The sequence below is a fragment of the Littorina saxatilis genome, linkage group LG16 (genome assembly GCF_037325665.1).
Source record: "Littorina saxatilis isolate snail1 linkage group LG16, US_GU_Lsax_2.0, whole genome shotgun sequence".
Lineage (NCBI taxonomy): Eukaryota > Metazoa > Mollusca > Gastropoda > Littorinimorpha > Littorinidae > Littorina > Littorina saxatilis.
The window spans coordinates 14,663,187-14,675,035 of record NC_090260.1 but is presented as its reverse complement, the minus strand read 5'-3'; the positions used below and the strand labels follow the sequence as shown (position 1 = coordinate 14,675,035).

The 11,849-nt window shown below is 45.2% G+C and overlaps 1 protein-coding gene across 1 annotated transcript in view; it reads left to right on the top strand.

The window, feature by feature from the left end:
* The first annotated feature begins 2,720 nt into the window (after nt 1–2,720).
* Nucleotides 2,721–11,849, top strand: part of LOC138949877 (uncharacterized) — a 21,854-nt gene continuing 12,725 nt past the window's right edge. The window contains exons 1-4 of the mRNA XM_070321663.1: nt 2,721–2,978; nt 7,199–7,279; nt 9,858–10,259; nt 11,171–11,271. Of these exons, the coding sequence (XP_070177764.1) occupies nt 2,903–2,978; nt 7,199–7,279; nt 9,858–10,259; nt 11,171–11,271 (660 nt within the window). The 5' untranslated portion in view covers nt 2,721–2,902. The remainder of the gene's footprint in view (nt 2,979–7,198; nt 7,280–9,857; nt 10,260–11,170; nt 11,272–11,849) is intronic.

Genomic DNA, 11,849 nt, shown 5'->3' with positions numbered 1-11,849 from the left:
TGGAGCAAATTTTTGATTAGTGCTTTTGTGAACAAGAAACAATTGACAAGTGGCTCTATCCCATCTTCCCCCTTTTCCCATCGGGATATAACCCTTCGTGGTTGAAAACGACGTTAAACACCAAATAAAGAAAGTTGCTGCATTCTGTGAAGACACGGAATTGTTGGTTGGATTGATTTAGCAGAGTCATGTGAATTGAGGAATTCATTCAACAACAAAAATCCCATTCTGATAACCAGGGAGCAGCCAGGGTGTCGATTTTTGGCGTGTGTTTAGATTGAAGTGTAGCTCCTATCATTGTGTGGACCGGCACATTGTGTGGACCGGCACGGTTGGCCTAGTGGTAAGGCGTCCGCCCCGTGATCGGGAGGTCATGGGTTCGAACCCCGGCCGGGTCATACCTAAGATTTTAAAATTGGCAATCTAGTGGCTGCTCCGCCTGGCGTATGGCATTATGGGGTTAGTGCTAGGACTGGTTGGTCCGGTGTCAGAATAATGTGACTGGGTGAGACACGAAGCCTGTGCTGCGACTTCTGTCTTGTGTGTGGCGCACGTTATAAATGTCAAAGCAGCACCGCCCTGATATGGCTCTTCGTGGTCGGCTGGGCGTTCAGCAAACAAAAAAACAAAAACAAAAAAAATCCTATCATTGTGTCGGTGGATCTGAATCTTGTACAGTCCTCACACACATGCACGCACGTACGCACGCACACACACGCGCACACACACACACACACACACAAATAAAAATGAAGATAGTTGTTCAACAGAATTAGAACGAACACATGTCTGTTTACATTGTAAATGTTTAGATGATTTTTATTTTTATTTTTTATTTTTTTTATTATTCAAATCTGGTCAGTTTTAGAGACTAAGAGAGTAAGAGTCTCTGCATTTTGCTTTGCATACATTTTTACTGCAGTGTAAAATTTCATTGTGTTTTTGTACATATGCTTTGCTGCACTCCTGCACTTGATTGTTTAATACATATACCAAGTGTCCAAATAAAAAGATAGTTGTTCAAAAATGACAGAGGAGAAGTTTTTAAATCAGTTGATCAGATTGTGTGATTTCTGGAAAATGTTAGAAAATGCTGTTTTAACACGATGCAATAATTTGTTAACTCTGCTGCTAAATCATGTTTCTGTTGCTTGTGTAGCAATTTTCTTTTGTTTTGTTTTTCAAAAGGAGGTTTTGCTCCACATGCTCATTGCATGCAATATTGTTTTTTTTTATTGCTATGCCTAGGTTCGTGCCAGGACAAAATGAACAGTGTTGTGCATTATAATTTAATAAATACTTATAGTTCTAAAATAGATGCGTCCATGTAAATGTGTGTTTGCGTGCATGAGTTCGTGTGTGTGTGTTGTGATTTTGTTGCAGACGAAATTCTCTCTCTCTCTCTCTCTCTCTCTCTCTCTCTCTCTCTCTCTCTCTCTCTCTCTCTCTCTCTCCCTCCCTCCCTCCCTCCCTCCCTCCCTCCCTCCCTCCCTCCCTCTCCCTCTCCCTCTCCCTCCCTCTCTCTCTCTCTCTCTCTCTCTCTCTCTCTCTCTCTCTCTCTCTCTCTCTCTCTCTCTCTCTCTCTCTCTCTCTCTCTCTCTCTCTCTCTCTCTCTCTCTCTCTCTCTCTCTCTCTCTCTCTCTCTCTCTCTCTCTCTCTCCTCTCTCTCTCTCTCTCTCTCTCTCTCTCTCTCTCTCTCTCTCTCTCTCTCTCTCTCTCTCTCTCTCTCTCTCTCTCTCTCTCTCTCTCTCTCTCTCTCTCTCTCTCTCTCTCTCTCTCTCTCTCTCTCTCTCTCTCTCTCTCTCTCTCTCTCTCTCTCTCTCTCTCTCTCTCTCTCTCTCTCTCTCTCTCTCTCTCTCTCTCTCTCTCTCTCTCTCTCTCTCTCTCTCTCTCTCTCTCTCTCTCTCTCTCTCTCTCTCTCTCTCTCTCTCTCTCTCTCTCTCTCTCTCTCTCTCTCTCTCTCTCTCTCTCTCTCTCTCTCTCTCTCTCTCTCTCTCTCTCTCTCTCTCTCTCTCTCTCTCTCTCTCTCTCTCTCTCTCTCTCTCTCTCTCTCTCTCTCTCTCTCTCTCTCTCTCTCTCTCTCTCTCTCTCTCTCTCTCTCTCTCTCTCTCTCTCTCTCTCTCTGTTTTTGTAAGCTCATTCCGCGTGTTTATTTGAAGGAAGGAATACGAAGAGCCAAACCTACCTCTTGCCCGAACAACAACAAAAACAGAGAGAGAGAGAGAGATTGATTCTATCTTTCTTTATTTGGTGTTTAACGTCGTTTTCAACCACGAAGGTTATATCGCGACGAGATTGATTCGTGATTGAATTTTATTTTTTTAGAGAGATAGATCATAGAGACAGAGAGAGAGAGAGAAACAGAGGCAGACAGAGAGAGACAGAGACAGAGAAAGAGAGGGTAACACAAACTTTGTTTTGATTGCGAAATACTGTTTGACCTCAAATACCAACACAAGTCAGAGGCGCTGTATCATGTATGCATTTTCATGAAGTACCTCCTTTCGGCATCTCGCCTTTTCTCTCTTTTTTCTGATGACGTCATGCATTCCTTTTATGCTTAAAAAACATGACGTCGTTTGTTTTCCATGATCACCTTTCCAATCGAACCACAGACTCGGTTGACCATGACCCGCCTAGCGAGATTCAAGGAGAGTCATCGACATCGTTCACGCAGTGTTTCTGGGCTAGCAGAGACGATTCTGCCCCTGACAGAGACGAAACGATGGCTGTTCTACAGCGAAATGCAGGATTTCGTCCGATGTATTCGTACCTCGCTGTTTCATCAGACGAATTGATCCCATCATAAGACACATATTTTAAGATACGACAGGAGGCAGACGGATGTAGATTGGAATTCGCTACTGTGCGACTCCGTTCGGAGAATTTCTGCAGGGAGAAAATGATCCCCAAAAGATGCAACGTCTTGCATTTCATAGCCATCGTGCTGCATCTGTCTCGATTCATCGCTATGCAAAGTAAGTCTATGTTTGTATGTCTGACTGTCTGTCCGTGTGTCTGTCCGTTTGTCGGTCTGTCTGGCTGTCTCTGTCTGTGTGGCTGTCTGTCAGAGTCTGTCTCTGTCTGTCTGTCTGTCTGTCTGTTTCATTTCATTTTCATTTTCATTACTTTATTGTCCCATCGCTGGGAAATTCGGGTCGCTTCCTCCCAGTGGAAAGCTAGCAGCAACGGAGTCGCGCTACCCAGGTGTCTGCGTGTTTAGGTGTATTCAACCACCTGCACTTATGGCAGAATGACCAAGGTCTTTTACGTGCCATTGTGATGACACGGGGGTGGGACATGGCTTCCGTCTCTGGGTCTGCACATAAAGTTGACCCGTGTCCGTCCCGGCCCGAATTCGAACCTGCGACCTTCCGTTCACAAGTCCAGTGCTCTACCAACTGAGCTACCGGGCCCCCTGTCTGTTTGTCTGTCTGTCTGTCTCTCTTTTACACACTCTATCTCTATCTGTCTTTCTCAAATTCTGTCTGTCTGTCTGTCTGTCTGTGTGTGTGTCTCTTTTTCTCTCTCTCTCTTTTTCTCTCTCTCTGCCTGTCTGTCTGTCTATCTTTCTCTCTGTGTCTATCTCAGTGTGTGTGTGTGTGTGTGTGTGTGTGTGTGTGTCTCTCGATCTCTCTCCCTCCAAGGTTGTGCAGGGGGTGTTAGAAATTCCGTATTCATTTACCCTTCCTCCGAACCCACCTCTCTCAAACACACACACACACACAGAATGACACGAAGCCCAAGTCCCAAGGATCCGTCTTGGACGGAGAAAGATTGAACAGTTTTGTTTGAATGAAATTCAAGGGCTTAATCGATCTATTTTGCAAAGATACCCTTCTCTCTGTGGTCAGCGCCAAAAATCTGCCCAGACTTATACTTGGAATACAAGCTTCCATCCGGTGAACAAATGGCAAACATTAACAGCCCAGGCTATTTTCCATGTAGAGCGGGAATTGAGTCATTTTCAAAATGGCATAGCGGTGTAATTCACGAAACGAATTCTGCAATTTAATCTTACTTACTGCACATGTGTACAGAAGTACGAAACACTTACTTCTTGTGTGCACCCCTGGCTGTTAAAATATGTGCAATTTATCGAGAGATGGTAACTGGCGAATAAAGTTGTTTCTGGGCGCTCTTGCATCGCGATTTTCTCAGAACAAACAAGTCGCGTAAGGCGAAAATACAACATTTAGTCAAGTAGCTGTCGAACTCACAGAATGAAACTGAACGCAATGCAACGCAGCAAGACCGTATACTCGTAGCATCGTCAGTCCACCGCTCATGGCAAAGGCAGTGAAATTGACAAGAAGAGCGGGGTAGTAGTTGCGCTGAGAAGGATAGCACGCTTTTCTGTACCTCTCTTCGTTTTAACTTTCTGAGCGTGTTTTCAATCCAAACATATCATATCTATATGTTTTTGGAATCAGGAACCGACAAGGAATAAGATGAAAGTGATTTTAAATTGATTTCGAAAATTTAATTTTGATCATAATTTTTATATTTTTAATTTTCAGAGCTTGTTTTTAATCCAAATATAACATATTTATATGGTTTTGGAATCAGAAAATGATGGAGAATAAGATGAACGTAAATTTGGATCGTTTTATAAAATATTTTTTTTTTACAATTCTCAGATTTTTAATGACCAAAGTCATTAATTAATTTTTAAGCCACCAAGCTGAAATGCAATACCGAAATCCGGGCTTCGTCGGAGATTACTTGACCAAAATTTCAACCAATTTGGTTGAAAAATGAGAGCGTGACAGTGCCGCCTCAACTTTCACGAAAGGCCGGATATGACGTCATCAAAGACATTTATCCAAAAAATGAAAAACATGTCTGGGGATATCATACCCAGGAACTCTCATGTCAAATTTCATAAAGATCGGTCCAGTAGTTTAGTCTGAATCGCTCTACACACACACACGCACAGACAGACAGACACACACACATACACCACGACCCTCGTCTCGATTCCCCCCTCTACGTTAAAACATTTAGTCAAAACTTGACTAAATGTAAAAAGGGAGTCCTTATTGGGAGCTGGTTCATATCAGGGGCTCTTTTAAGGAAGAGGTTACATTTCGTGCTTGGTGTTTGTTTCTGTTTGCTTCATGCAGCGTATACGGTATCATTGTATCGAGTCAGCTGCGATAGACAATCAGCAATTATAAATAATAATAACAACAGCAGAAAAAGTCTCAACTGTACAACAGTACACAATGCTAGCTTTTTGTGTGCGTCTCCCGGTTGTTTTTGTGTTCGCAAGTTATCCCACGAGCGTTGTGTGGTGAATGCATCGGCTGAACTCAGGTCAAAAACAAGTCGCGTAAGGCGAAATTACTACATTTAGTCAAGCTGTGGAACTCACAGAATGAAACTGAACGCACTGCATTTTTTCACAATGACCGTAGTCCGCCGCTAGTGCAAAAGGCAGTGAAAGTGACGAGCCTGTTTAACGCGGTAGCGGTTGCGCTGCGCTGCATAGCACGCTTTACTGTACCTCTCTTCGTTTTAACTTTCTGAGCGTGTTTTTAATCCAAACATATCATATCTATATGTTTTTGGAATCAGGAACCGACAAGGAATAAGATGAAATTGTTTTTAAAACGATTTCGGAAATTGAATTTTAATCATAATTTTTATATTTTTAATTTTCAGAGCTTGTTTTTAATCCGAATATAACATTTATATGTTTTTGGTATCAAAACATGATAAAGAATAAAATAAAAATAATTTTGGATCGTTTTATAAAACAATAATTTTAATTACAATTTTCAGATTATTAATGACCAAAGTCATTAATTAATTTTTAAGCCTCCATGCTGAAATGCAATACCGAAGTCCGGCTTTCGTCGAAGATTGCTTGTCCAAAATTTCAATCAATTTGATTGAAAAATGAAGGTGTGACAGTGCCGCCTCAACCTTTACAAAAAGCCGGATATGACGTCATAAAAGACAGTTATCAAAAAAAAGAAAAAATATCTGGGGATATCATACTCAGGAACTTTCATGTAAAATTTCATAAAGATCGGTCCAGTAGTTTACTCTGAATCGCTCTACACACACACACACACGCACAGACAGACAGACAGACAGACACACACACACACACACACACACACACACACACACACACACACCACGACCCTCGTCTCGATTCCCCTTCTATGTTAAAACATTTAGTCAAAACTTGACTAAATGTAATGAGTTACTTCCCTTCGGGTCTCATTCTATCAGAGAGAAACTGGCTATAGTCGTGGACCGATGATTATCAGAATGTGGCGAATGAAGTTGTTTCTGAGCGCTCTGGCATAGCAATTTTCCCAGAACTGAGTGGTCCATATATATATAACCTGCCAGTGTAACGCGTTCAGCTTTCCCCCGGCATTGAGCTTTCTGATTCGATATATACTGGAGACTGAAATGTTGTTTCCTGGTCAAATTAAAGAAGTACACATATTTAAGGGAGAAAGGCATGGCACTCTCTTTCAAGTGAAGGAAATTGGTGGTGAAATATTAACTTAGATTTCACCCCAAAATCCGATTTCTTCGAAAACGTGCACCGAGTGGTTACGTCCCTTGAATGAGAAGGGAAGGAATTTTAGGATGAAGCAAATTTCTAAGTGTAAATACAGAATTTAGGTTGAACGAATTTTACCCCATGAATGTAAAGTACGTAAACTCGATCATCAGTACTATGGAAGAGAGGGGGGCTTTTCAGTGTGGAGTTTATGCAAGATCAACGAGGCCGAATCAGAAAGCTGAATGCTGGGGGAAAGCTGAACGCGTTACACCGGTCCATATTGTATTTTTACACCCCCGGTATAGGGGTGTGTATAGGATTCGGTCGATGTGTTTGTTTGTTTGTTTGTTTGTTTGTTTGTTTGTTTGTTTGTGTTCGCATATAGATCTCAAGAATGAACGGACCGATCGTCACCAAACTTGGTGAACAGGTTCTATACATTCCTGAGACGGTCCTTACAAAAATTGGGACCAGTCAAACACACGGTTAGGGAGTTATTGGTGGATTAAAATTATACAAGGACTTATAGAGGGACATATTAATGGTCAAAGGGAAATAACCATTCTCACTGCCACCAACTGAGAAGGTTATTTCCCTTTGACGGGGGTGTTTTTCCTACCTCGGAGGAATTTCTTGTTTTTCTTGCCACTCGCTTTTTCATTCCAGACAACACAACCGACACCACGATCAACACGGAACAAGGCAGTGCCGAGGCCTCGACCACCCTCACTCCAACCGTTACAACACGTACGCGTCTGCAAGCATGTATGTACACACACACACACACACACACATACACGCACGCACGCATGCACTCTCACACACGCTCACACACACACTGACACACACACACACACACACACACACACACACACACACACACACGCACGCACACACACACATTTGTTTGCCTCTCTATCTCTGTCCGTCTTTCCTTCTCTCTCTCCTCTCTGTCTGTCTCTCTCTCCTTCTCTCTCTCCTCTCTGTCTGTCTCTCTCTCCTTCTCTCTCTGCTTCTCTCTCTCCTTCTCTCTGTCTGTCTCTCTCTTCCGCTTCCTCACTCACTCTCTTTCTCTCGCTTCTTCTTTCTGTAACCGAGTGCCGTTACACCACGATCACCTCGGGAGGCGAAGTGCAATCAAACAGGATTGAAAATGTTAGGGCCAATTTCTTAGCCCTATAAAAACTGTTATGCAAACCCAAGGTTTCCATGAACATACAGACAATCGGAAACCACCAGACCCCATCACAAACAGAATTCCACAATCCACCGGTGTTGACTTAAAGGCCAACAACTCGGGTGCAGAGTCTGCTGTGAAAGGAGCGGTAGCCTCCCCTGTCACATTTCTTTCTCTCTTTCTTTTTCAATCCCCTCTGTCTCTCTTTCTTCGATCGCTGCTAAATTGCTGACTCGCGACGCTGACGTCAAACCAAAGTGACAATCATCATTTGGTAAGGGGCCTCCACATTAAGGTTGTGACAAAACAATGCTTAGACTTGTTAAGTTGAACGTCGGATGATTCTTTGGACAACACAGACTGCATCAGGGCTCCCCATAATGCGCGTCCCTGCGTCCTATACGCACTAGAATCCGAAATCACGTACTAGAAATTCAATGAGGGGGTCCCGGGACGCACTAAATTTCCGTTGTCGTGCGTCCCGTATACTCTTTTAAGACTGTAGTCGTCAGCTAAGTCAAAATGTGAGCACAAATTATGCCAGTTTCACGCGGGAACAAAGTTTGTGTGTGTTGCATTTGACAAGGTTTAGTTGAAGTGTTCTCGATTATTCTGGTGATAAAAAAACACACACTTCATATCACATTATTCGCGATCACAATGCGTTGTACATATGTGCACAGGGGTTTTGGGGACCCGGGTCTCTTGGGATCCTCTAAAACTCCACTTAGGGGGTTCATGGACCCTCTAAACATTAAAAGTGGGGGTCCCGGGACCCTCTAAACATTACAAGTGGGGGTCCCGGGACCCTCTAAACATTACAAGTGGGGGTTCCGGGACCCTCTAAACATTACAAGTGGGGGTCCCGGGACCCTCTAAACATTAAAAGTGGGGGTCCCGGGACCCTCTAAACATTACAAGTGGGGGTCCCGGGACCCTGTAGGACGGGTGACCGTGGGGAGCCCTGCTGCATGATGTGGGTCTTGTGCGACCGTAACGTTTAGATAAAAGATTCAACGCAAAATGTAAATATGCTCGTGCACAACCTGTGTCGTCTGAATAGGGATACACTTTTTATGATCAGATCTTGACTTTCGTTTCTAACTTAGAAACTTCTAAACCCTGTCGCCATTTTCCAATCTGAACTCTTGTGCGCGTATGTGTGTGTGTGTGTGTGTGTGTGTGTGTGTGTGTGTGTGTGTGTGTGTGTGTGTGTGTGTGTGCGCGCGTGGTTGTGTGTGTGTTTGTGTGTGTAAATATATAATATGTATATATAAAACTAGATGAATACCCGCTTCGCCGGGTAGTCGGCTTCGCTGGGAAGAAGTAGAGCCGAAGTACCTTTGCCGGGCGAGTGGCGCACCGTACGCCGGCTTCGCCGGGGGCGAGTGGCGCGATTGACGCCACACGAAGGAAAACTTCTAAAAATAGTAATGGGAATATGGATTGAGCGTTGTGGACAGTGACCTTCTAAAAATAGTAACGGGAATCTGGATTGACGCCACACGAAGGAAGGGAGATAAACGCAAAACACTAGAGAAGATAAGGAAGAGTTACTGGGAATGGATCTGGGAAGATTAACAGAAAAACCAAAATCGGTTCAGCGCTGCGCGCTGAGAGCACGTGTTGAAAATTCTCATCGACCAGGTTGTGTCCGGGGTCTACCTGAATATGCCCACCAAATTTGAAGCATATCCATCGAGAATTTTTGCCGTGCATGGCGAACACACACACACACACACACACACACACACACACACACACAGACAGACACAAGTCATATATATATATATATATATATATATATATATGTGTGTGTGTGTGTGTGTGTGTGTGTGTGTGTGTGTGTGTGTGTGTGTGTGGGTGTTTGTGTGTGTACGTTCGCGTGTGTAAATAACTCTGTGTGTGTGTGTGTGTTTGTGTGTGTGTGCACGCGCGCGCGTGTGTGTGTGTGTGTGTGTGTGTGTGTGTGTGTGTGTGATTCTTTATTTGTGTGTGCGTGCATGTGTATGTGTGTGTGCGCGTGTGCGTGCATACATGCGTGTGCGTGCATGCATGCTTGCGTACGTGTGCTTGCGTGTTTGCGTGTGCTTGCTCATGCATGCATGCGCTCGTGCTTGCGTGCGTGCCTATGTGTTGTTGACCCAGTGAAACTAACGGAGATGGGAGTCGACCCAAGCCGTATCACCCTAGACAACATCAACGGCACCTTCACCCTAGAAATCTACTGCAGGGTCAACGCCCTGCAAATCGACTCATCCTCCCACCTCATGTCCGTGGTTCTGGAGCAGGAGCTGCACGATAACAAGTATGCACTCGTCGCCGAGGTCACCAGGTCGTCCAAGACTGACCCCATGGGCGAGGTCAAGAAAGGCGAGAACGTCCACGAGACGGCGACCGTCACCTTCAAGGATTTGAAGCTGACCTACACAGACGCGAAGGCGACGTGCGGTTCCGCGGGCTGGCACCGCTGCCGGCTTGAAGCATTTAACGGAGGGACGGGGTTGGTGCCCAGCGAGACGCGCATCACTGAAACCTGCAGGGTCACTGGTAAGAGTTGGAGGTAGTTTAATGACGTACGATACCGACGCATGCACAGCGGTCTGTCTGTCTGTCTCTGGCGACAGGGCAGCGTTGGTTCTAAACGAATCGCAGATCACTGAAACCTGCTGAGTGACGGGTAAAAGTTGTACTGTAGTTTAATGACGTGCGATACCGATAAATGCACAGCCTCAGCGAGGGCGGGGCCTGGGTGCTAAACGATTCGCAGATCACTGAAACCTGCCGGGTCACTGGTAAGAGTTGACTGCCGTTTAATGACGTATGAAACCGATAAATGCACAGCCTAGCGAGGTAACGACTTGCAGATCACAGAAACCTGCCGAATGACGGCTAAGAGTTGACCGTAGTTTAATTACGTACGATACCGATACATGCACAGCCTAGCGGTGACCTTAAAACGAGTGGGTTTGTCCTGCTGATATAACGAAGTCACCGAGACAAACTTCGACCTCGAAGTTCTTCGTCCGTTCCTAGCTAGTAGACATGCAGAAGAAGCTACGGGATGTTTACGTGACGTCATTATTCGTTTTATGACGTCTTTTCGAAATTTGTTTCGCTTTTGACCTCTTTCTCTCTCCCTCTCTTTCTCTCTCTGTCTACATGTCTGTCTGTCTCTCTCTCTCTCTCTCTCTCTGTCTCTGTCTTTCTCTCTCTGTCTCTCTCTCTTTCTCTCTGTCTTTCTCTCTTTCTCTCTCTGTCTCTCTTTCTCTCTGTCTTTCTCTCTCTCTCTCTTTCTCTCTCTCTCTTTCTCTCTCTCTCTCTCTCTCTCTCTCTCTCTCTCTCTCTCTCTCTCTCTCTCTCTCTCTCTCTCTCTCTCTCTCTCTCCCCTGAACCCCTATCTCCCGCTTATCAAGTGCTTGACGTTAACTAACAATTGTCCAATCTCTTTCTTGACCCAGTGGAAGCGAAAAAGGTCACTCTGAAGGGCGACCTGGGCGGAGCAGCTGGCAAACCAACCATGACGCTCACCTGTAGCAGCTTCTACCTCGACCACGGGGAGGTCCGGAATGATGGAGGGGTGTTGGGGAAAGGGGAGGGGGAGGGTTAGGTGGGTAGGGAGGTGCGGGGGGAAAGGTGGGAGGAGTTGCAGCGATTGAGATGTGAAAAAAGCATGAGTTTTATTTTTATTTCGTATCCACCTTTAACCTTTTAAATGTTGACTACTGCTCTTGAAGGAGGGGAGGGGGGGGGGGGTCAGAGAGGAAGGCATACAGCGATTTAGGTTGTGAACATGTCAGGAGTTTCACGTTGTATCCATCTGTACCCTTGTACAGGGTGACCGCTACTTTGGGTGTGGGTGTGGAGGTAGGAGTGGGGGGGGGGGAAGGGGGGAGGGGGGGGGGGGGGGGGGAGGTGGTGGGTTCAGAGAGGAGGAAAAGATATAACAACTGAGTCGTGAAAACAACAGGAGTTCTATGTTGTACCCAACTTAAATCGTTTGGAGGTTGACCACCGCCTCTTGGTTTGAGGTGGGGGATGGGGGTACGAGGCTGGGGGGCAGGGGACACACATGTCAGTTAGAATGTGGGGATTTAGCGCCAGGGTTTCGAACACGCCAGGAGCTCCAGGGATGGCTAA